General features: G+C 56.5%; 1 protein-coding gene across 5 annotated transcripts in view; it reads left to right on the top strand.

Annotated features, from left to right (window-relative positions):
* The first annotated feature begins 1,913 nt into the window (after positions 1 to 1,913).
* ANGPT4 (angiopoietin 4) overlaps positions 1,914 to 25,225 on the top strand; it is a 42,216-nt gene continuing 18,904 nt past the window's right edge. The window contains exon 1 of one of the 5 annotated variants that reach the window (XM_026503196.4): positions 1,914 to 2,775. In XM_026503196.4, coding sequence (XP_026358981.1) covers positions 2,467 to 2,775 — 309 coding nt within the window. In that variant the 5' untranslated portion in view covers positions 1,914 to 2,466. The remainder of the gene's footprint in view (positions 2,776 to 25,225) is intronic. The other 4 variants (XM_044385747.3, XM_057312613.1, XM_026503195.4 and 1 more) reach the window with 4 other exon arrangements.

The raw sequence follows: 25,225 nt of genomic DNA, 5'->3' as shown, positions 1-25,225 counted from the left end.
GACAGAGCAAGCAGCATGTGCAAAGGCCCTGAAGTAAGAAAGAGGTGCTGAAATGAAGGTGCAGAGGCTGCCAGGGTCATCTCCCAAGCTTTCCAGAACTCTTCTTTTGATCCTACCCACATTTCTCCAGTGAACAGGTAATCCTGTTTACTCCTCTTCACAGAGAGCCATTCACGTAATAATGGGACCTTGGGAAGAAAATGACATTGGTTCTTTCAGTCAGTAAGATTAAATGCATGGCCTGGGTGTGTGTGTGGTGGGGAGAGGGGGAGCTCCACTGCTCCCTGCAGTGGTGTAGATGCTCCCCGCAGTGCACAGAGGAGGGGACTGAGGCACGGGGGCGGGGGGTGTGAGGCGGGGGTGCACGTGGGGGCTGGGCTCCTGCACCTCGCTGAGGGATAAGTGGGAGGAAGTGAGATGGGCTGTAGACCCACCCGGCAGCAGAGCCTGCCCTCCCGCTCCAGCTCCAGGTCAAGCATCTCCAGGCTCTGTGACTTTGGGCAAACCCCCTCCTCTGGGTTTAGGTTTCTCCTCTGTAAAATGGGGACGATAAGGACACCAGCCTTGTTGGGCTCCTATGATGTGGCTCAACCAGTACAATCGTCGGGACAGTGGCCCCTTACTCTGGGCTCCTCTGTGCCAGGCACCAGGATAGAGCCCTGACCTGCATTCTTCCTCGCAGGGTTGGGGGTGGTATGACTCCATTTACAGTGGAGACAATTGAGGCAGAGGTGGGCCAGCAGGGTCCTGAGCACACAGGACATTCAGTGAATGCTGGTGACTGATAACCACTGCTTTTCCTTTTCCTGCCAAAGCCCCACACACCTGGTTTAAAGCTCTCAGTCCCCCGGATGAGCCCCTGGTTCCCGCTGCCCCCAAGCAGGCTGCCCCATTCAAAACTCCATAGGATTTGGAAAAACAATGGGAAAAAAACAATGCCAAACAGCTGGACGGGCCCCCACGCTGGGAAAAGCAGCAGAAGAAGGCGGAAGGCAGCACACCCGGGAGAGGCGCCAGCACTCCTGGGCACCTCCTGTCCAGCGACCGTGTCCCGCAAAACAAGTCCTGCCCTCGCGGGGTTTGCATTCCCGCGGGCTCAGGGAGCAGAAATGCCTAGTAACTATGACGCTGATCACAGCAGTCCAAGTATTTGGTGCCCACCCTCCGCCATCCCTGCTCTAAGTCGCTTAATTATCACACTCTGTGAAGTGGGTGGTATCATTTTCCTCAGTTCGCCAAGAAGAAACAGTGGCCCAGAGAGGTGAAGTGACTTGCCCAGAGTCACACACAGCTGGTATAGCCAGAATTTAAACCAGTAAACAGGTAAATGAGTAGTAAATCAAACATTCCTCAGTTTCCAGAAGGAGGACTGACGTACATTCATCACGTAAGAGACCGGAGTTACCCAGCTGACAAATCAGGATACGGAGGCACGGAGAAATTCAGCTGGCGGCGGGGGAGCGGGATTTAGAGGCGGCCCCCTCTGACTCCAGAGCTGGCAGACACTTCACCCCAAGCTATTCTTGCAATCCACTTCCCCACTCCAGCCAAAGGCAGTCCTAGAACAATCTGCCCCAGGACAGGACAGCCTCTCATTAGTGTCACAGCAGCGGAGCCAGAGCCACCCCAGGGCACAACATCCCCCCAGGCCCCGAGGGAGAAGGGAGGACCGGAGCCAGCTCCCGGCTACAGCGCCCACTTCCCCCACTTCCCGGGCCTCGAAAGGACTTTCTCTGTCTCTAGAAACAGTTTGGACGCTGCCTCCTCCCCGGTCTCACCCCTCTGCCCCCCCTTTGCTCTCTCTGGGGGTCACTTCGCTTGTGTTCCAATCCCGAACATGGAATCAGAGGGGGGAATGAGGGGAGGAGAGGGAAGGGAAAGGGGAGCTGAAACTTGAGATCCAGCCTTGGTGGGGGAGGTTGGAGAGAGACAGAGAGAGAAAGAGAGAGAGACAGGAAGAGAGGCTTCAGTTGCGTTTGGGGGTTTGGTGCGTGTGCGTGCATGCGTGTGTGTGTGTGTGTGTGTGTGTGTGTGCGTGTGTGTGTGCGTGTGTGTGTGCGCGTGCGCGGGGGGGTTGTTTTCTTTCTCAGAGGGAGGGCAGGCCTCCACTGGATAATAAAAGAACTCAGAGGCCAGGCCAAGCGGGGCAGCACGCAGGGCCTGTGCGGGGACAGGGCAGCCGTGGGCAGGGGCGAGGAGGAAGGAAGGGAGCAGGGGGAAGATTCGAGGTGAGGGGGTGTCCGCGGGTGGGAGCAGAGGCGGTGGGAGGAAGCCGAGCAGCTGTGGTATTTGGAACAAGTATAAATAGCTGCCTGGACAGAGCTCGGCCAAGCAGGGGTTTGTCGCTGCCAGGGCTCGGGGGCAGGCCTGTCCGCAGCTGGCCACGGCGCGCATCCTGGGCGCGGAGCTGGGCGCCTGGGGACCCTGAGCCCACAGCCGTTGCCGTCACCGTCGCCACCGCTCCGGATGCTCTCCCGGCCGGCCATGCTGCTGGGGGGCCTCCTCCTCGCCGTGGCCGCCGTGACCGTGGCTCAAAGGAGGGGGCAGGAGGCGGGCGGGCGCCGCCGGGCACACCGCGTCCAGCACGGCCAGTGCAGCTACACCTTCGTGCTGCCCGAGCCCGAGCCCTGCCCGCCGGAGCCGGAGGCTTTCGGGGGCTCCAACAGCCTCCAGAGGGACTCGCCGGCGGCCGCGCTGAACCTAGGGGACTGGCCGGCCCAGCGAGTGCGACAGCTGGAGAAGGTGCTGGAGAACAACACAGAGCAGCTACAGAAGGTAAGGGCTGGGCCGGCAGGGGCGCAGCGGGGGGAGGCGCGGGGGCCTGTCTCAACGGGGAGGTGGGGTGTCCTCCCCAGAGGCCTTTCCTGGCACAAAGTCCAGGCTGATCAAACCCATGTCTCTGAACTGTACGGACTGTAGTAATGAGGAACAGAGAGGGACAGGGATGGCCCTGATGCCACACAGCAAGATGAAGGCAGGCTCTGAGCTGGAAACCTGGCTCCCTCACAGCCATTCATTCACTCATCTGAGCAAAATCCACTGAGTTCAGATCATGGGCCCGGCCCATTCGAGGTGCCAGGGATATAACAGTATACAGCAGTACGTCCCCTGCTGGACTGGTGGGGGAAAGAAGCCATAAAGAGATGAGCGATAAATATCTGCTAAGTCAGATAGTGAAGCGAAAAGAAGGATGGAAGAGGGCAAGTGGTGACGGGGTGGCCCTGTGAGGTCAGATAATCTGAGAGGACTTCTCGGAGGAGGTGACGTTTAAACTCAGAGAACAAGTGAGGTAATGGAGCAGCCCACGTGTGTACCTGTGGGGAGGGCGTTCGCTACAAAGCGGCCACCAAGTGCAAAGTCTACAAGGTGGGAATGCAGTCAGGATGCCTGTAGGACCGCGGGGACCAGTACGGCTGGAGCAGAGAAGGAGGGGAGAAGGGGGCAAGCGAGTGAGCAGATCTGAGAGGGGAGGGGAGGCAGGTCGTGTCGGGCCTTGGGGGTCCCTGGGAGGACTTTGGCTCTTGCTCTGAGCATCGCCGGAGCCAGTGCAGGTCTTGGAACAGGGGAGACACAGCTGATTCGTTCTTTTTTTTTTTTTTTTTAATAATGATTTTTTATTATATTATGTTAGTCTCGTTCTGAAGAAAATACACCATAGGGGCCAGGGTGCACGCTGGGAGCCCAAGGAGGAGGCTGCTCGGCTGCCAGGCCAGAGGGGATGGAGGCCTGGATGGAGCAGGACCGGGCTGGGGACATCCTGCTTCATTCTGCAGGGGGGCTAATCGGCCCTGCTGGTGAACTGGGTATGGGCTGGCAGAGAGTGAGGACTTGAGGACACCCCACCCACCCCCCCGCCGCCAGCTGCTCTGGCCCAAGGCCAGGACCTCTCTAGAGTCTTCTGTCCTCATTCTTTCAGCAAACACTCTGAGCACCCACTGTGTGCCAGGCCCTCAACAAGGCACTGGGCACAGAGATGAACAAAGCCGGTGTGGCCCTGCCCAGGCATGGGGGCAGGAAAGGTGTCCTGCGGGTTCCAGGAGGGGGCTGGCAGGGGCGCCCAAGTAGGAGCAACCGAGGGAGAGAATGAGACCCAGGCCCCTGGTGCAGAAGAGAGTCTGAGCCGCGGCACAGGGTGAAGGGAGGTGGCCCGATTCCTAGAGCCGTCGGATGTATTAAACAGCACCCAGCCACTGGCAAGGTGCCTCTCCACGGAGTAGTGCCTTCTTACGCCTTGGTTTCCAAACTGTTCAGATCATGTGCCCAATCAACAAACAAGGTCCACTCCCCTGATAGGTACACGTTTATTTAATATTTTTGCACATGTACCCATATTAATATAAGTGCAGGGAATTAAAAAAATGAACTGGAACCTTCCATTTTCAAAAAGATGACCTACAAAATCATGTAAATTGAAGTTCTGATAGTTTCCTCCATTTTCCAAAGGATTGCCTAGAACACGCCCTGGGTTCAGCCATCCCACGGTGGAGAGACAGCCCCACACATACCTAACCCACGTGCTTTGCACACCCTTGCATATACGTTCATGTGATTGCACACTTAACCTCCTGTCTTATTCCTGCCCTGACCTCAGCCCCCCACTCACCATCTTCCCATCGTCCCTTGCCCACCTGCCCTCCCACCCACCTGCCCTGCGACACTGTCAGCCGGCCACCATCCCACCCCAAGCTCCCCTGGAGGAAGTTCTTGGCCTTACACGCTGGAGCCAACCCAGTGGGGGCTCCATGCGGCCCTGAAATCTGTGTGTTTCCCATTCCGTGAGGGTCATTCCAAACCTCACCTTCTTCTCAAGCCTCCATCTTTACTGCCGTCCTCCTGTCAACAGACCAATGACCTCCTGCTTCAATGGAAATGGGGACGAAGGGAGAGCCACTCTGCAGCTGGCTGCCCCACACTGGCAGGGTCACCCGTCCATCCACCAGTCCCCAGGACTTTTCTCCAGTTCAGAAGGAAGGGGTTCCTCCATGGGCCAAGGCCACTCTTCCTTCCCAGAATGCAGATCCCATCCCCCTGCAGCCCCTGAACCTCCCCCAGTCAACTATTCCCTCCAACTATCCCCTCAGTGTTTGATCCCGTCTAAGGATCTCCCATGGTAATAAAAAAAAAAAAAAAAAAAAAAAAAGGAAAGGGAACAGGAAGAGGAAGGAGGAGTAGAGGAAATAAGCCTGTCCCCCAACCCATACCCTCCGATTCTGGCCTGGCTCTCAGAAGTCCACACGCTCTGCCTCCACTTCCTCACATCCCATGTACTTCTTCCCCCAGAAGTCGCATCCCACATGCCACCTTCCACATCCAGTGGCCACGGCTCAGTCTTCCTCATACTTGATCTCCTGACAAATTTAATGTTGCTGACCAGTACCATCCTTCCAGAAAGTCTCCATCAGCAAGTCCTCAGCCACTTCTGACCTACCTCCCCACGGCTTTCCCTCCCTCCACAGCCCCACCCTGCACCGGCCACCTCCATCTCCTACCTGGACAGTCATCATGGCAGCTGCTCTGGGCTCCCTATTTCCATCCTGGCCCCCACAGTCCGTTCCCTCAGCAGACAGAGGGATCCTAAGTTAGGTCCTATCCCTCCTCTGCTTAAATCCCTCCTGGGGCTCCCATCTCTTTGGAATAAATCCTTAGTCCCTAGAACACCCCCAGTCCCAGGAGCCCACATGGCTCACCCAACCCCCCTTGGGTCTCTGCTTAAATGTCACCTCCCTAGAGAGGCTCTCCCTGTCCACTCCATTTAAAACAGACACCCTCCCTCTGTCACTCTGTATCCCCTCAACCCGGCTTTGGTTTTGTCTCTTAGCACTTCTCGCTACGCATTCGCAAAGCCCTTCTGTGGGTCTGTACGCTCCCAGACAGCAAGGATCACACCTGCTTTGTTCACTACTGAGTGCCCAGAGCCGAGCACATCGCCTGGCATTGATCAGGATGCATGAACGTCCTTGAGTCCCTCCGGTGGCTTTGGGCCTCCCCCACCCTGAAGTGCCAGTGTTTCCCAGGACTCCGTCCCCACTCTTCCTTTCCTCTCACACTTCATGGCACTGCCCCCAGGGCTGCCCCCACCGCTCCTGTGGCCCCATCTCCCACCTGCCCCATGATGATGCCAAATCGGCATCTGATAGTCTCCTGAGCCCCAAACCCATGACCCTGACCTCGCAGATGTCTCCCCCCGAGAGGCCATGGTGCCTCGACCCCGAAGCTGCCTGACACTCAGCTCTTCCCTCCCTGCCCACCTGTCTCTGTTTAAGGCCTTCCACGGCCCTGCGGTGTGCTTCATGCGCCCGGCCCCAGACAGCAAGCTCCCGCCCTTCTTGTGGCCTTGGCTTCTCTCCTTGTGGTGTATCCTCCAGCCTCCCCAGCTGCCACCCCGCTCAGGCCTTGTCACCTCTCCACTGGCTTCTCTACCCCAAGCCTCACCCACTCATCCCTCTTTGACTCCCCTGGGTGCCTGGTGCTTGGGCAACATTGGCTGAGCTGAAGGATGAATTTAAACCAGTGGCTTTCAGGCCGGGTCCCCCGGGCCTCCTCTTCCCCTTGAAGTGCAATGCCCTGTCCAGATGTCCATGGGGCACCTCGGGGCAGAGAGTGCCGGTGCGGGAGTCAGGCCGACCTGAGTTCACGGCCCAGGCTGGCACTTGGCACACGGCTGTGGATGAGCAAGTCTCAAGTTTGCCCACCTGCAAAATGGAGCAAAGGGCAGCATGCCGGGGGATGGCCGGGAGGACCACAGAGACGGCTCCCAGGCCGCTCTCAGCCCACTGCCCAGGCAGAGTGCGTGCTCCGTGAAGACCACACCAGATGCCGTGGATCAATGGGCGTTTACTTCATTCAACCACATCTGTAGTTTGAGCCTGGCACAGCGGGGGGAGGGCGGTTCAACCTCAGACAAGTCAGTCCAATGGCCCCAGTCCGACAATAGTCTGGGCTGGGAGTGTCGCGGGTCTGCGCTAGTGTTCTTCAGGGCTCCCCAATCCTGCCTGTCTCTGCTGGGGTCCAAGCAGGTGTTTACTCTGCCATCTCCTGGGTAAAGTCCCCTTGGCTGAACGCCCCCTTCATGCCCCTCGGGCTGGGCATATCTCGAGTCTTTGAAACTCGAAGACTTCTTCTTGGTTTCCGCGGTAACATCCCAGAGGAGGAAAAAAAATGATTTCAAAATATTCTGACGTAGAAGCACCGTCATCACCACCATTGCCATTAGGGATTACTGGGGATGACTGGAGAGGACTGGCCTCCCCAGACCAAGCTCTCGGCAAGATGCCAATCATCAGGGTGGGCCCAGGGGAGACCCGCCCTGCTGCAGGCCTCCAGTGGCCAGCCCCTGCTCAGCCCGTGCCCCTGACTCCAGCCCCTGCCCCCCCTTCCCCCGGCACGCAGGTGAGGAACCAGGCCAGGGAGGGGAAGGGATTGCCACAGTCAGCCAGCAGTGACAGCCAGCCTGGACCCTCACTCCAAACTTTGGGTCCTTTCTCATGACTCTGGAGGGTGCCAGGGAGGTGGGGGAAGCAAGAGCCGAAAGATGGTGGGGTGTTCCCTAGTGCCTCAGAATTCCCGAATCCCAGACACTCACTCTCTTCTCCCGGCCCGGAGCTGGCCAGCTGGCTGGTGTCCTCCTGCCTACGCTCAGAGACCACGGGCGGGGGAGGCGGGGGGCTCCCTCTCTCCCTTCTTCACTCCCTTCCCCTGTACCCCACCCCATTTCTTCCTTCTACTCTTCTCCCCTTCCTCCACCTCTTCTCTGCTCCCCCTCCTCCCTCCCCCTGGAAAGCCTCTGCCCTAATGACTCACGTCTGGAGTCCGCTATCGGTGGGCTGGGCCGCCCCTCAGCTCCTGGCTCTGCGCCACTCCTCATCTGGGCCGAAAGCTGCAGCCAGGAATGTCGAGGGGGTGGGCGGACAGAGCCAGCGGGGGGTGGGGGGGCAGGCTTCCCCAGCAGGCTGTGCAGCACAGGGACGAGTCATGTGGCCTCCTGGGTACACTGCCTGTGTGACCTAGGGCTGGCCCTGTGCTCGGTGCCTCATCAGAAGGACGAGAGAGTTTGATGCGGGCTGAAGTGAAGCAGAGCCGGGAAAGCATCTACCTGCCCCAGGTGCTCAGGGAAAGGTCCCTCTTGTTACTGTCCTCCTCTGAGTTGACCCCGGTCTCTGCCAGAAAGTGCCCTACTCTGCCTTCTCCCAGGCAGCACCCATTCTACAGATGAGGAGGGCAGGAAAACCAAGGCCGGACACAAGCACGCAGGCTCCCTGGCCCACCCCCAGCACCCGAGGGCTGCCCCGCTTCCTCTGAGCTGCTGGAGTCCCAGGGGCAGGGCAGACGTCAAACCCCAAAACCGTGGGGCCTTCTGTTCTCTCCCCTGTACCAGTGACGGTTGGCCCTCTCCACTCACCTCTGCATGTGTCTCTGCCTCTCCCTCTTTATCTCTGTGTCTCTTTGCCTCTTGTGGGTCTCTCTCTTAGGGCCTTCACGGTGGCCCTGACACTGCCTCTAACTCTGAGGGTGTCTCTGCCACTCGGTGACTCGCTCTCTTGTCTGGCGGCATCTCCCTGAGGTCTCTCCCTGTCTCCCTCTCAGATCCTCCTTCCCTTCCCACCCCCACCCCCACCCCCAGCCGGCCAGGCCAGCCCTCCGGCCTCCACCCTCCTGGGTGTCCACAGGCTCTGTCCACCCCGCGGGACCCAGGACACACAAGCCAATGACCAGGGCCCACCCCTCAGTCAGGGTGCTCCGCTGGGGCCTCTTTCTCTTCCCTCTCTGCACCCCAAAGCCAAGGGGGAGGGGGGAGGGGCTGGACAGGAGCCTCCCAACCTGGCACTGCCCCCAGCCTCTGCTGCTCACTCCAGATGCCTGACGCCAAACCTCACAAGAGCTCAAGACCTCAGGCCGGCGCTTGCGAGGCCCTGCCTGGCTGGTTGTGGGTCAATAGTGCATCCAGCAGAGCGCATCGTGGGTTCCTGGCCCAGCCCAAGACCCTCCCAGACCGGCCCGGGACTCCCAGCTGCCCCGGCCTCCCCAGGCTGCCCGTAAATTCTTGGCATTTTTGGCCTTCGGTTATCCAAACAAGAAATGAATCTCAGTTGCCGAACAGAATGTCTTGGGGTTTGGTTTCCTACCCTCACCGCTGGCTGCTTTCTAAGCAGTTTGGGGCTGGTTGGGGGGTAGGGGCGGGGGACAACAGCATCTGCTTCTTGGAGAAATGGGGTTATTTTTCCAAGAAGGGAGCCTAGAAATGGCTGACGCAGATGCCCTTGGCCTAGCAATGACCGAGGGAGCCACGGGGGCAACGGGCCCCGACAGGAACAGGTTTATTTGTTCAAGCTCTTTGGCCAGGCCATCCCATGGGGGCAGTGCCGTGCGTTTCTGGCTCTCTCCTCCGAGGCCCCACAGCTCGCTGGGCTGGGATGCACACAGACCCTCTCCCCCATTGTCTGCTACGCAGGAAATGTGAGAAAACAGACCCCCAGGTCAGCCCCCTGAGTCTGCACCTCTGGCCTTGGAGCGCTTGCTTAACCTCAGGGTCAGCTCTGCAATGTCTGGAATGGACCCAGAGTTGGGGGGGGTCATGTCCCAGTGGTGCCACTGACCAGCTGTGGGACCCCGGGCAAGACACCTGCATCAATTGGTTTCTCCATAAAGTGGACTAAAAACACTCACCGCCCCCTAGAGAGAGTGCAGGATGAAAGAAAGATCACAGAATTTAAGGCCAGCATTTATTGAGCACTAACTGTGTGCCTTGTGAGAATTCCTGCATTTGAGGGGCGCCTGGGTGGCTCAGTTGTTGGGCGTCTGCCTTTGGCTCAGGGCGTGATCCCAGCATTCTGGGATCGAGTCCCACATCGGGCTCCTCTGCTGGGAGCCTGCTTCTTCCTCTCCCACTCCCCCTGCTTGTGTTCCCTCTCTCGCTGGCTGTCTCTCTCACTGTCAAACAAATAAATCAAATCTTTAAAAAAAAAAAAAAAGAATTCCTGCATTTGAGTCTCACAGCGGGCCTCTGAAACAAGATTGTTTGCCCCTTAACAGATGAGGAAACTGAGGCACCAAGTGGTTAGGTGACTTGCGCCCAGGTCACAGGGCCAGAAAGAATGAGGTCAGATTTGACCCTCAGGCTGTCCGCTGGCAGAACTCACACTCTGGGCACTTAGGCACTTAGGCCAGTTTTCCAGACAAGTCCGTTTTGGCCTGGTCCCCAGATACCCAGCTGGGGCCTGCAGAGCAGAGAGGACCCTGGCCACCCAAGAGAAACACCATTGCTAGATTTTTCCCTTCCCCAAGAGCCGCTCAGTCAACGAGGGCTTCTGGAAGGCTCTCCTGCCAGAGCAGATTCAGTTAGCTCCTCAGCCAGCGTCAGCAGCTCTTGAAAGCCAAGGGGACCCAGAACCTCCACTTGGGCATCCTCGCCATTGTGTCCCCCATCCTTGGCCAGGGCCTAGAGCAAATCCCACAGAGGCAGAGCGTGGACCTTGGAGCCCCCTCCCCTCCCACAGACTCAATTTGAACCCCAGCTGCTCCCCTGCTTGTTGGCTGTGTGTTCTCAATCACTTCGCCACTCTGTGCCTCAGTTTCCTGATCTGTGAAATGGGGAAAGCGATAGAAGCCGCTTTGCAGGTTATCGTGATGACATGAGTTCACACACGCGCGGGGCTGGGTAGGTGCCTGGCACAGAGGAAGAGACGGGCGGGGTCGGGGACGGATGACAAGCCTGGAGCGCACGGCACAGTGAGGCGGTCCGCTTTGTAGCGAGCACAGGAATTCAACCGCAGCTTCTCCGCATCGTGCCTTGTGTGATCTTAGGAAAGTCCCCTTTTCCCCTCCCTGGACCTCAGTTTCCTCATCTGCAAAGTAGGGATTGTTAACACAACTACCTCAGATGAGGACAGAATAAGGCAAGCAGGTAGAGATCCGGTGGGGTCCATGGGCAAGATTATGACTGGGGACCCTGAAGCTTGGACAGAGGAGCAGAGCCTTGGAAGCTTAGACCAGCAGAGCCCTGTGGCCCTTCACTCCTGACTCCGGTCCATCACTCTGGGGTCTCCGGTGTGACCACCTGGTGGGGCTAAAGGAAGGAAGATAGACTACAAATGGGTCCCCTGCGAGCAAAGATGAGCAGGAAAGGGGCTGCAGATAGGGCAGCTGGGACCCCTCCTCCAGAGTTCAGTAGACCCAGGTTCCAGTCCCACCTCTACCTCCTGCCAACAACCTACTTGCTTTTCTGAGCTTTTGAACTTTCAGCGTGCAAACACTGGGCAATTGGGTTGTGTGTGAGGACACAGAGGGAAAAATCCCCTGTCATCCCAATTCCCTGGTCATCTCCCGGTTCATTTCCTTGCAGTTTATTCTCTGCATTTTAAATGTCTACGGAAATGTTTTAGAAGTACAAAAGATAGAGAGAAAAATCAAATAAAACTCCTCGTTCCCACAACCCAGCTTAAGAAACAAAAGCTTTCCAATGCCGCTCAGCTCCTTCCCCTCTCCTGCTTCCTCCCCCGCCAGAGAGGGTTACTGTAAATTCGGTGTGGGTAACATCTCACCCCACCCTAACCAATGTATAACATTTGTTTCCTATATGAATGGTGTCGCGTGATCTAGATCTTTCTACAATTTGCTTTTGTCCGATCAGCCTTATAGCTGTGAGAGGTAAAATTCTGCAAATGTGGGAAAGGCCTGAGCCTCAGCTTTTCCAGCTGTAAACTGGGGACAGCGGTAAGCTCATGCCTGGGTTTGCAGGAGGCCGAGATGACCAGTGCATGCCAAGGTCTGGCCCGCACCTGCTGCGGCTTCCGCTCGCGGGGAGGTTTCCCCTCTCTTCTGGGGCGAGTGTGATGCTGGGGCAGATGCAGACATCCTCTGGGCTGGGCACTGCCTGCTCTACGTGTCACACAAACACGATCCATCAAACCTCACAACATCCTAAACGGCGAGGACTACAACGATCCCCTTCTATTAAGAGGACACTGAGGCCCAGAGGGTTCGTGCGGCTAAGAAGTGAGGGAGGTGGATTTGAACCCGGTCAGGGGCTGGGTCCGGACCTCGTACGTAAGTACCAGGTGGACTGCCTCTCTATGCCCCCCATCTAACAGATGGGGACAGCGACCCTGGGCATGGGGAGTGACTCAATTATATATATTCACCCCGAAGTCAGTGGCAGGGGTTGGATCAGAATTCAGGGCTCCTGACACCCAGCTGAGGGCATCATGTGGCTCCTCCCTGTAGCAACACGACACACTGCCGGTCATGAACCTCGTGCCAAGCTAATGCGTGCTTACAGTTCTGAAGTTCCGAGGTTGCACGCAGGCACGCATGCACACGTGCACAGGTGAAATGTTGTTTCTCCATCCACCCAATCGCCCCTTCCACCGATGTTTATTGAGAGCTTGCAGCGCTAGGCATTGTGCGGGGATGAGGATTCCGTGGTAAGCAAAGGAGGCTCAATCCCTCCCCTCTGGGAGCGGGGGAGAGACACCAACCTAGTAATTTCTCATGTGTAATGATCAACCATGATACACGCTGTGAGGAAGGCCTCAACTGTTCTAAGGGTAGATCACGGGGGGACCCAACCTTGATGGAGGAAGGGCACCAGGAGGAAGGACAGAGCTGAGCTCTAAAAGGTACATTGGCTGTTCTCAGGCAAGGAAGGGAAACGAAAAGCATTCCAGGCACAGGGAATAGCAAGTGCAAAGTCCCTGGGGTAGAATGAACAAGGTGATTTGGAGGAAGTGAAAAGCATTCTTTGTGGCTGAAGCATAGAGAGCCAGGAAAAGTGTGCTCGAGCTGAGACTGGAGAGCTCATTAGGGACCAAACCAGTCCTCCTGGGCCTGACCCTGCTCTCAGGGATCTTGCGTGCTGGGAACTGATGGAACCACTTTTCTGCCCAGCATCCAGTGAGGGTTGCTCTACAATGGGCAGTGGCTCTGGACATCTGGGCCTGCTCCTCCCCTTCTTGCCTACTCCTGATCCCACCTCTGTCACCCTGTTTTCAGGGTCAGCCTCAGACAGCAAAGATCCAAGATGGGTGAATGGCAAGAGCTCAGCCATTGGGTTCAAATCCTCACTTACCAGCTGTGGGCAATGCCGGGCTCTCCAGGCCTCTGTTTATTCCTTTGTCGAGTGGGGAACAATCACCCTTTTCCTCCAGGCTGCTGGGAGCCAGACAAGAACAGTTACACAGCGGAGTTGTGCTGGCAGGAAAGCCTGGTGCCACATGGCGAGGTACCCCAGCAAGGCCTCCCTCGGTCTAGAACCTGCTTGGCTCTGTCCCCCAAGGTAGAGCTGGGTCGGGAGGCAGGTGAGCGTGCTGCCAAGAGATCACTTTAGTCAAGGAGACTTTGCAGAAGTGTGGTCTGGTCGGTCTGTTCCCAGACAGCCCGGGTTTGCCCATGACAAGCTGCCTGGCCTCTGACACGTTGCTCAACTATACCGTGCCTCGTCTGTAAAATGGGCTGATAATAGCTCCCACCACAGAGAGTGGCAACAAAGATTTAATAAGCACAGTGGCTAGAACAGAGCCCAGCACACAATATGTGCCAAATACACATTTGCCAAGCAAAATGGACACACCACCCCATTCTGTGTAAGGGCTGGCTCTCAGACGGAAGCGACGTGAACAGTTACGAGAAATGTGCTTCTTCACTTTCTCTCCATTAAATTCTCAGTCTCTGCACAACGGAGAATAAGGAGGACTTCTCGAATGGGCCCCATTTTAGACAAAACTTCCAAGATCAAGGTTGAGACACAGACAACCACAGAGGGATAGTAGAGCCTTAGGAAGCCAAAGGCCCTGGCAGCCTGTTCCCATCTTCTGAGACGCACCCCAAGTTCAGAGAGCAAATGCAGGCCCGGCCTCCCCTCCCCCTACTCTCCCTTCCCCACTCCCCTCCTCTTCTCCCTGTGGCTTCTTTGACTTGGACAGACACTGGGCAACCCAAACACCCCCCCACCCACACACACACCCACACCCCCCCCCCAACACACACACATACACACACCTCATACGAGGCGAGACTCAGAGAGCAGGACGGCCACAAATATTCGACAAATATTGGTAAGCCCCTACCACGTGCCAGGCACTGCACTAGGCCCGGGGGCGACACCAGCGAACAGGATGGAAGACGCCCAGCCCCCGTGGGGCACGGAGTCCAGCACTGGCTTCCTTTATTCCCCTGGCCCTCTGCCAAGCGGAAACAATGAGCCCCATTTTCTGACGAGGCCGCCGAGGCCCAGAGAAGCTCCATCCCTGGCACAGAAAGGAAATGGCAAAGCTGTGACTGGACCAGTGCCTGACTCGGAGCTCCGGGCTCCCGCTAGACTCAGGGCTGCAGCGGGAAATTCGGAGAAGGCCGGCCTGTGCCGGGAATTGTGGGCCGAGCCGAACTGCGCCTCCCTCCACAGCAGCCCGCTGCTCCCTGACACGCTCCACCCCTGGCCCCCTGCCCACTCGCTCTCTGCGCTCTTGGAGCCCTGACCCAGAAGAAGAGCCGCAGAGGGGAACGCAGCCAGGAGGAGGGCTGGGTCTGGCTGCTCAAAACCGCAGGGTCAGGGCCTGTGTGGGCCCAGAGGGGAGGGGGGGGGAGGGGGGCAGGGCAGAGGGGGAAGGGCCAACCCTTGGCCACTGGGCTCAGAGCCACAAAGTCAGCCTCGTTGCAAAAATGAGGAAACTGAGTCGTGGGGACGGTGGGGCAGGGGTGCGGTGTGCCCAGCAAGGGGGGTGGCGTCTGGAAGCAAGAGGGTCTGACCCTGCGACCACCGCGGAAGTCGCACATTCCTTACCTATTGTGGTACGACACATTCCCCTCAACACGTAGCGGCACAAAAGAACCACGCACAGTGATCGTCTCTCCATCTCCGAGGCCAGGAGCCGCTTGAGATGGTAGCTCTAAGGCCAGTCTTTGTCATGCACTTGTGCTCACGGGCCAGCCGGGGCTGTGGTCCTCTGGAGGCTCCCCTGGGGCTGGAGGACCAGCCTCCGGGCAGCCCACTCCCAGGGCTGGTGGGTCAGTGCTGGCCCACAGTTGGGGGGGGGGCTCCATTCCTTTGCAGACAGGCCACTCTGCAGGGCTGCTTGAGGGTCCTCGGGACACCGTGGCCTGTCCCCGCAAGCCAGAGAGCCAAGAGGGCGCAAAGCAGAAGCCAAAACGTAGTGACGTAGCCCTGAAAGCCTCCCTCGGACATTCCTACCATGGGTCACAGTCGAAGGGGCCGGTCCCCGCCCAGGGAAGGACCAACGAGACATGGCATGCCTACCAGGAGGTGGGGTCCTCGGAGTCTGGCTGCCTCAAGGCACCCAGGCAGTGGTGAAGGGTGCGCTCTCTGGAGCCTGAAGGCCTGCGTTCCGAGCCAGCCTCAGAAGCCATGTGACATGGGCGACAGGCTCCGCTTCTCCGTGCTTCCTTTCCTCACCTGCAAGATGGGGATGATGAGAGAGCCAAGGACGAACAGGGCTGTATTTGTCGGGTGCCAGAGGCCAGGCCCACACACACCTAGTGCTTCGGAGACCTGCCTTCGGAGGAGGTCCCGGCCGCTGGGCAGAGCCTGGCCCACCCCGCAAGCAGGAGCGAGGCCTGCTCCGGTCGCTGCGCTCTTCCCAGCACCCCGCACAGGTCCCGACACATCTGAGCCAATTTGTTGACCAGATGAATGAGTGTCATGGTCATTTCTAGAACATTTCTCCTGAAGACAGTGCAGTCTGGCTCCCTGCCTTGCTGCCGGCCTCCCTGTGCTGGGCTGTTCAGTAGCGCACAGTGGCTGCCCTGGCCACCCCTCTACAGTTGTCTCTCCGCTTTCTGGCTTTCTGGCCTCTGTGGCCTCGCCTCACCTCTCCCAGGCCTCTAGCTGGAGCTGGGGCTCGGAGGGGAGGTCCAGACTTCTTTCCAGTAGCCAATTATGCACCCTTGACGTAAAACCGACCTATTCGTTCTTTCAACAAATATTTACTAAGTGCCTCTCATGTGCCTGGGACCGGTTGAGGCACGGAGGATGTGGCCGTGACCATGGTGGCCGTGACCATGGCAGCCCTGCGCGCCTGGGGTGGATACTTCCGGGGAAAAAATGGACAGCTGGGAAATCACTGCTGTGATTTCAGATGCATGGAGTGCTGTGAAGAGACCAGGCAGCCGCAGTGGGACAAGGAGGAGGGCAGGGGCTCCGTGTTTGCCTTTGATGGCGTGGCCAGGGAACACGTCTTGGGGAGGTGATATTTGTGGGGAGACCCGAGAGTCAGAAAGAGGCTGATGGAGTGCTCCTGAGCTCGAGGCTATGGATGTGTGTTGGGAAGACTCGGTTAGGCAACTCTCGGGCTCCCGTGCCCCCTGCTGCAGCCCCCAGGGCTCCTCCACCAAAACCAGCACTGAAACCGCAGACATGACCTCTGCCAAGGGCCGTTTGTTCATATCACAAGTGTCCACACCCTTGAACTCGGCAGTCCTGCGTCAAGGGACTTTGCCTGATGCAGCCTTGCAGGAGAGCTAGGTGACGTGTGGGCAAGGATATTCCCAGCAGCCCTGGCATGATGGCAAAAGCCTGGAAATGACTGCAGTTGTCGGGGACCCGATGCGCAAACAGTGGTGGCCACAGATGGAGGACCATACAGCTGTTGAAGCCGTGAGGCGGGTCTGCTGGATGGACGTGCGACAGCCTCCTAACTGTAGACGCGGAAGCAGCAGGTGCAGACGGGGAGCTGACGTTTTATGAGCCCGAAGTGGGGGGGATGTGAGCGTGCTCGCTGCAAGCACATGCAGCCAGTGTCCCTGGAAGGGAACCCCGCGCATCCTTCAGTGGCCTGTGGGAGGGGACCCAGGGCAGGGCTGGCAGAGTCGTTAGCACTCCCCATCCTTTGAGTCTTTGGACTTTGAGCAATGTGCTCATATCACCTATTCCAAAACAAAAATTAGAATTATACAACTACACATTTAAATTGAAACACACACACACATACACACACAGCTATCAAAGTTCTGTTCTTTCAGATTTTCACATGTCTGGCTACACTGGGCCACTAGCTCCTATGTGCAGCCTCCTACAATGGGCTTTCCTGATTGGGGCCTCAGTTTCCCCATATGGGAAATAGGGCTGGCTGTGTGGTCCCTCCCATACTTCCTGCCTGGGCTCGGGTCTCTGGGTGGGGGTGGAGGGGCTGCTTTCCTCTACATCATCAGGCCAGGTTCTAATCTCTCCCACCCTGCACCCTGGGGCCTGGGTTCAGCCTGGCTGGCTTCACCCTACTTCCCCCCACCCCCACCTCTAGTGCAGCCCAGTTTGAACCCTGCTCTTTGGGGCCGTTTTGCCTGTTTCCAAAGCACAGACTTTTTTTTCTCCTGGAAAGGAATTTACAAAGAAGCCTGGGTTTCTCTATTAACACAGGAGCCACGGCAGGTTTTTGAGCAGAAGGTGCTGTGACCTGGCTTAGATACACTGGGCTCTTTCTGGCTGCTGGGTGAGGCACGGACTGGGGTCTGGGGAGCATGAGCAGGGGCTGAGGGCACAGCACGATGGGGTGGCGAGGCTGGGAAGCCGCACAAGAGATGATGGAGGCTGGGGTGCCTGGGTGGCACAGCGGTTGAGCGTCTGCCTTCGGCTCAGGGCGTGGTCCCGGCGTTATGGGATCGAGCCCCACATCAGGTTCCTCTGCTGGGAGCCTGCTTCTTCCTCTCCCACTCCTCCTGCTTGTGTTCCCTCTCTCGCTGGCTGTCTCTATCTCTGTCGAATAAATAAATAAAATCTTAAAAAAAAAAAAGAGAGATGATGGAGGCTGGGCGCGGGTAGAAACAGTGGTCAGCTTCTGTCTATGATTCCAGAGTAGGGACCACAGATTGGATGTGGGCTTGCAGGAGGAGGAGTGAAGAAGGGCTCGAAGAGTTTGGGCCTGAGCCATGAGAAGGATGGCATTTGCTCAGAGATGAAATCATTTGACCAAAGTCCCGTAGCTCAGAGCTGGGGAGCTGAGACCAGAAACCATGCTCCCGGCTGCCTCCCTGCAATTTCGTGGGGGTTGTTTTGGGGAGAATCCCTGGCCTTTCTGTACCTTAATAGACACCCCAGCTCATGGAAACCCCTGTTTCTCTTTCGGTCTGATTCAGGCAGAAATCTGAGCAGGGGACCCAGAAACTCAGGCAACAGGCAGAAGCCAACATCAGGGCTTGCCTGGCTCACTCGTGCTTTGTGCTCCCTGGCTGGAGGGCTGCACCCCGGTCCTGCACCCAGTGAGGGGGACAGGGCTTCCACCTGCTTAGCTCCTGCCTTGACCCTCCTGTGCCCGCCAGATCTGACCTTCTGGCTTCCAAAATCAGCAGACCTGGGTATGACTCTAGGGTCTGCCGGCTTGGCAGGTGACCTCAGGGAAGTGACTCCGAGCCGTCATTTACTCATCCATAAAATGGGGGTCAATAGCAGAGCCTCCGTGCAGGGGGACGAGAGGCAATTTCTAAGGCGCCAAACACAACTGGCAATCTTGGGGTGCCATAACGAGTTACTGGGACAACTGCCATCCCCCAAAGGCCCCCAACTTCTGCCCCCACTCTCACTCCTGGCAAAGTCCCACCAGCAAAGGACAGAAGGACCAGAGGCTGGGACAGATGTTCTCTACCAGGACAGAGCCTCCAGCCTTCCCAGGTGTGCTGCAGGCGGAGGTGAGCAGAGCCCCCACGATGACAACAATAGCAACAGCTAAAGTCACTGTGCGCCCAGCACGCGCCAGGCTCAGTCTCACTGATCCCCCCCTCCGAGTCTCATGTGGTAGGCCCCACTACTGTGCCCATTTTACAGCTGGGGAAACTGAGACTGTGAGAGACCACACAGCCAGGAGGCCTCAAAGCTAGATATAAACAGAGGCCGTCTCCAGGCCTGCAGGAAATAAGTACAGTTAAAGCAAGATGAAGATTCCAGAATCTCTTAAGGGGTGATGCAAGGAGAACCTGCTATGGGCCAGGTACCCTCTGGCTTTTTGTCCAGGTGTCTCATTTATCCTTCACACTAATCCCAAAAGGGGGTTTCTTGGTTCCCCCTGGTTCCCCATCTGACAGATAAGGAAATTGAGACTCGGAGCAGAAACACTCCACTCAGGTCCTATGGCCAGTGAGTGGAGAAGTTGGGATTCATACCCAGAGCCTAGAGATCTCATGCTAGAAGCCTTTCCGGCCTCTGGAGGGGTTGCTGCTGGGCCTCATTCCCCTCCAGTGTTCTTCTCACCCAGGGGACCAGTCCCGCACCCTCCTATGAGATCGTGCCCACAGTGACTTGGGGTTAGACACTGTGCAGAGATGCCCTTGACTCCCAAAGGGTCCCACAAATGTTGTGGGAACCCCGGGCACCCACTCCAATGCAGCTCTGGCCAGCTGGGGTCGTGATGGTGGGCTCTCCCCTGCTGGCCTTCCCTGCACAAAAGCTGGAGGTGACAAGCCGTGAGACAGAGCCACACAGTGATATTTATTTCAAAGCTGATTCTTCCAGGAGGAGAGGTGTCCAATACATTCATTCATTCTACCAAACGAGCATCCACGGAGCACCTATGAATTGCCAGACACCCTCCGAGGCTCCAGAAGCAAAGGCAGGCCAGTCCCCCTGCACTCTGGGGGGGAGTTGCTCCACTGAGGGGGCATCGGTGAGAAGGGTCTGCAGAGGTCTTAACTTTCCCTGTGCCCTGGGCCTCTCTGGCATCTGGCAAAGCTCTGGACCCTCTCTCTGAAAGATTTTTTCAAATGTAAAATTAAATGCATTGGTTTACAAAGGAAACACATTGCCTTGAGATACAGATTATCTAAATACTTCTTAAACAGTTGTGATAGCATCCTCTCTTGCTCCTGGGCTAATACAGTAAATAACAGAATCCAATGATCTAGTGCCCGAGACCTCACAATGAGTGTAAACAATATGTCCTGAAAGTCCGCAGTCACTGTGGTGAGACACGAGAATGTCTGGGGTGTCTCCTGGTGACAGTCACGGGCGTTGGTACGACCACGGTAGCAGTCTATGGCCCATATTCCTTGCCGTGGGAAGGGCTCGGTTCAGCTAGAGATGAGCGGGCCCACTGCGGCAAATGTTCTGCATCTTGCTGGTCTCACCCAAAAGTATAACTGGGACCTCTTTTTAGATCAACCTCCGATGAAGGTCAACCTCCTTCTTTTTAACAGTTGCCTGGTCATTCATGACAGCCATACTGGGGTTGGTCTTGTGCTGATTATGTAATAAGCCCCAGACCCTTTACACAGGTCGTCTCAGGAATCCTCCTCCTCCCGACATCGCAGAGATAGGAGCCGTGATGACCTCCATGCTAGAGAAGAAGCCCAGACAGGTAGAGGGACCTGCCCAAGGTCACACAGCCCCTAGTTTGAGAGCTTTGATTCAAACCCAGGCTCATCAGCTACAAAGCACTAACTACTCTTTGCTCGTTGGCTTTTCTCTGTCGTTGACAAAACGCTTTCCCAAATAGGAGCCTCGTGCACCATTGTCCAAGGAAGAGACAGGCAGGGCAAGTCACTGTTATTGACCTTCTTTCTGATTCTCAAACACGCCAGACACACTCACACCTCAGGGCTTGTGCATTCGTCTTTCCCTTTGTCTAGAATTCCCTTCCTCCTGACTTTGTCACAGCTGGCAAGCCTCTCAGCACAGGCGGCCCCTCCAGTGAGGGGTGCCCTGCCACTCTGGCCTAACTCCCCCTGACCCCACTCGCTGCCCTGTCTCGTCTCCTTCACAGCATTCATCACTACTGGAATTTCACCGATGACTTCGTGAAAGTGCGCTGGAATCAGAAAACTCGCCGATTTTGTTCATTCCTGATTTCCTGTCCCCAGCACCGGGCCTAGCGCAGGTGCTCACGAGATTCCTGAGCGGTACATAAATGACGCTCAGAGGGTGAGGGGTTTGTTTGAGAAACTCTATTTATCGTCATGATACATACGTTCATACGGGACATTTTCTAGAACCTTGTTTCGGTGGGTGTGTTCTTTACTGACGGGTAGTCCACACGGTGAGGCGCAACTTTCTAGCATATGGTTCTCTGAGTAGTGACAAACGTATACAGTCGTGCAACTGCTGTGACAGTCATGATATAGAACCTTGCCAACATGCTAGAAAGTTCTCCTATGACCCTTTGCAGTCAGTCCCCAACCCCGGACCCCAGGCCCTGGCAACACAATGGATTCCGACTTTTCCATCGATGAAATCCTACAGCATGTAGCCTTTCGAGTTTGGCTTACTTCACTCTGTATCATTCATCCTTGGTGCGTTGGGTCTGGACCAGACCCAATCCCCACCACGCAGGCCAACATTACTCACCAGAGCCCAGCATGGCCAAAATGGGCCCATCTGGCCCAAATTACCCACCCCAGGACCCATGCTGGTGGGCGGGTGTGGCAAATTGGGTGATGGGCCCCAGCTGTGGGTGGCCTGGGCCCCACCCAGCCACTCGAAGCCACAGGACAAGTGGGGGACCAATGCATGTACTTAGGGAACTCCTGTCACTTGAGATGACCCCTAAGCTACCCTGAAGAAGTCCCTGGGCAGGGAGTCGGGGATCTAGCCCACTAGGTGGTGACCTTGGGCAAGCCTTCTGGGCCTCAGGGTGTCCACCTGCAAATGAGAGGCTCGGGGGACACGTGTGAGAAAGTCTCGTCTCAGGACTGAACTCGCTATTGGTCTGCCCGGAGCCGAAGCTCTGGGCCTGGGAGTCTGCATTTTGCACCAGGCTCCGGGAAGTCTGTGACTCGCCGGAGAGGGCAAGGGCAGCCTCAGTATAGCTCTGCCTCCCCTATCCCTCTGGGGCGCCGCGGCAGCCACACGTTAGCAATCCCAGGGAGCTGACAGAGGCGGGTGGGGAGCACCCCTGAAGCCAACCCATGGGGATGACAGTAGCCTGGCCCAGGGTGCAGGGAAGGGAGCAGATCCAAAACTTGTATTGGGATCATAGTGGCCAGAACCCCCTAGAGGGTTGAGTGCAGCGGGTGAGAAAAAGAAGCATCAAGGATAAGGTCTGGGTTTGGGGCCATTTGCCATGGGAAAGGTGGGGGGAGGGAGGGGGAGTCGGGTAGGGACGCAGAGACAGGGCAGTGGGAGCTGAAGAACCAAGGGCTCCACGTTAGATATTTTTGCCTGAGATGCTTGTTGGAAGCCCACGTGGAGATGGCGAGTGGGTGGCACTTTGAGGGGAGAAGTGTGGTGGGAGGCGGAGCCGTGCAGTCAGCACATGACAGTCGTAGGACCAACAGGAGTCCCTGCACCCGGGCTCCTGATGCATTTGGGGCCCTGAACACTTTGGCATCTGGTCCTGGGTGAAGCTAATAGACCCCTTTTCAGAGAAACACTTTTAAATGTGTAAAATGAAAGCATAAGCACACCCAGTGATGTTGCCATTGTAACCAAAATAGCGAATATCAGGTCTGCTCTAGTGGTAGCATTATGCAGGGTGGGTTGGAGAACGTCCATCATTCTGAGGTCCTGATGCGCCAAACCAGTATTTAAGATGCTGCAACAGGGGCGCCTGGGTGACTCAGTTGGTTAAGCGTCTGACTTTGGCTTTGGTCATGATCTCAGAGTCATGAGATTGAGCCCTGCGTAGGGCTCCCTGTCAGTGGAGAGCCTGCTTCTTCCTCTCCCTCTGCCCCTCCCCCCACCACTCATGCTCACACACTCTGTCTCAAATAAATAAATAAAATCTTTTTAAAAAAAGACAGTCTAATATTTGCACTGTGGTATGGAAATAGTGGTGATTTCTACTGGTGATGAAGTCGCGGGATTAGCTAATGGCGCTATGGTTTGCGGCCTCCACTCAAAATTGAAGGAAACGCCGAACTTTACTTAAAGGTTATTGAACCAAAGAGTGTTTTCTCACCCAAGTTCATGGACGCCCTGAATTCTCTTTGCAGACCCTGTGGTCCCCACTATGGACCCCTGACCTAGGGAGAGAACGTACAGAGAGACAAGGGCCCAGAACTGGGCCGAGAGCCCCCTGACATGTAGGAGCCTGGTGAAGAAGGAGGCAGAGAGGGGTGACCATGGATAGGAGAACAACTAGGAGAAGGAGCATCTGGGAAGTGCTTCCAGAACTTGGGAGTAGCCATCTGCCCTGCGTGCTGCTGAGCGGGACAGTAAGAGGACATGGAAGGGTCCCTGGGCCTCCCTTGTCTAGGAGATGATGACCAGGCAAGTTAAGGAGAGAAGGGGGTCCTCAGGGTTGGGGAGGCAGGCCAGGGAGCACAAGATTTATGTGTGTATGTGTGTATATATAGATATATTTTTTAAGGATTTATTTATTTGAGAGAGTGAGCAGGGGGAGGGGCAGAGGGATAGGGAGAGAAGCAGACTGACTCCCTGCTGAGTGCAAAGACTGATTGTTGGGGGGGGGGGGCGTCTCACCATCCTGAGATCATGACCTGAGCTGAAACCAGGAGTCAGGTCAGATGCTCAAGCCACTGAGCGGCCCAAAAGCGCTCCAGTGTGGGTTATACGTTTTTCTTGAACGTGGTAAATACACAGACTTTCTTATATCCTTCCTTGTGCTTGTTTGTATGTGCTCAGTACACCATAATAATACTGGTAATGTTTTTAGAGGCGGGGGTGAGGATGGAGGTGAGAAACTGGAGGCAACTTGAAGAAGTTTTGCTGTTGAGGGGACCAGGGAAATCAGAGGCACAGCTGGGGGGACTGCGGAGTCAAGAATTTGTTTTTGATGGAAGCGGCTGGTGCATGTTTGTCTGTTACAGGGGACAGCGGTGCGGGGGGCTGATGGGGCAGGGGAGGAAGGAAGGGGCCACAGGACAAAGACCTGAGAAGCTCCGATGAGCCTGTCCCCTGGTCCTCAGTCCCTTTTGTGACTGCGCCCCCCCAGGAGTTCTCACACTTGAGAAACCATCAGATTCACCGGGATGGTTGGGCGCCACCCCAGAATTTCTGATTCAGTAGGTCTGGGTGGGACCTAGAAATCTGCATTTTTAACAAGCTCCCCGGTGTGACTGCTGCGGGGTACACACTTTGAGAATCACTGCGGTAGTCAGTACCGGCACCGCTCACATGCGCCCCCTCCAGGATCTGATGTTGCACTACAAGGGAACACGGGCCTTGAAAAGCAGGGGTGGGAGGAAGGGATGGGAGCAGACTGTTAAGACAGAAGAGGGGAGGGGTGCCCTGGTGGCATAATCCATTAAACATCCAACTGTTGGTTTCCGCTCAGATCGTGATCTCAGGTCCCTGAGATGGAGCCCGGCCTCGAGCCCCATGTCAGGCTTCAGACTCAGTGTGGAGTCCACTTGAGATTCTCTCTCCCTTTGCCTCTGCCCCTCCCCCTTGTGCGCGCGCTCTCTCTCTCTCTCTCTCAAATAAATAGATCTTAAAAGAAAAAAAAAAAGATGTCAGAGGGGAGAAGAGACCAAGGAGGAAAGAGCTAGAGCCTGGCCCCCCAGCCAAGGTCATCACCTCTCCCTGGGGAGTGCCGGTCTTCCCAGGGACCCTGGGAGCTGCCCTGTCTGTCAGACCTCCTGGAAGACTGAGCAAGAGGGCAAGGGAAGGAGCCAGGGCCAGGGGGTGGGGGTGATGGCCAGAGGCCAGCATGTGTGCAGAATGGAGAGGGATTGGCCGAGGGGCACCGGCTCTCTGCCTGCGGGCACTGAGCCCTGAGAACACACTGTTCACCTTTGCAACTTGATCCTGGTCTCATGCCAGACTGGCTTCAACTGCTCTTGGGAAAGAGAGCAGCACTGTCAAAGATATGAATGTTAGCTCGTGGGATCCCAGAACATCTGAGCTGAGAGAACCCTTGGAGACTGTCCAGCAGATGGAGGGGAGCAGAAAATAAAAGTCCAAGCTGGGTGAATAGACCTGCAAACTCTTGTAATGGGCATGACACTAGGAGCTCTTCTCTGACCCTTGCTGCTCCCTGCTTTTCCATCAATTCATTGAACACATATGTATTGAGTACCTACTGGGCGCTAAGCATTGTGCTAGATACAGAGATAAAGGGGTAAGACCCAGTCTCTAGCTTCATGGAATTGACATTCCAATGGTAAAACAGACAATAGACAGATAAATATGTAATATAAACTTGGGGAGTGATAAGTGGTAGGAAGACACCTGAAATGACATGAGGGAGTGAGCCATGTAGATGGGGGTGGGAGGGAGGGAATTTCCAGGCAGAGGGAACAGTATGTGCAAAGGCCCTGAGGTAGGTGTGTGCTTGCCTTGCTGGAGGGCTGTCTCAGAGGCCATTGCATCTGGAGCAGAGTGTGGGAGAGGACT

This window comes from Ursus arctos, unplaced genomic scaffold (assembly GCF_023065955.2).
Source record: "Ursus arctos isolate Adak ecotype North America unplaced genomic scaffold, UrsArc2.0 scaffold_16, whole genome shotgun sequence".
NCBI classification, from domain to species: domain Eukaryota; kingdom Metazoa; phylum Chordata; class Mammalia; order Carnivora; family Ursidae; genus Ursus; species Ursus arctos.
This window is presented reverse-complemented; position numbering and strand designations above follow the sequence as displayed.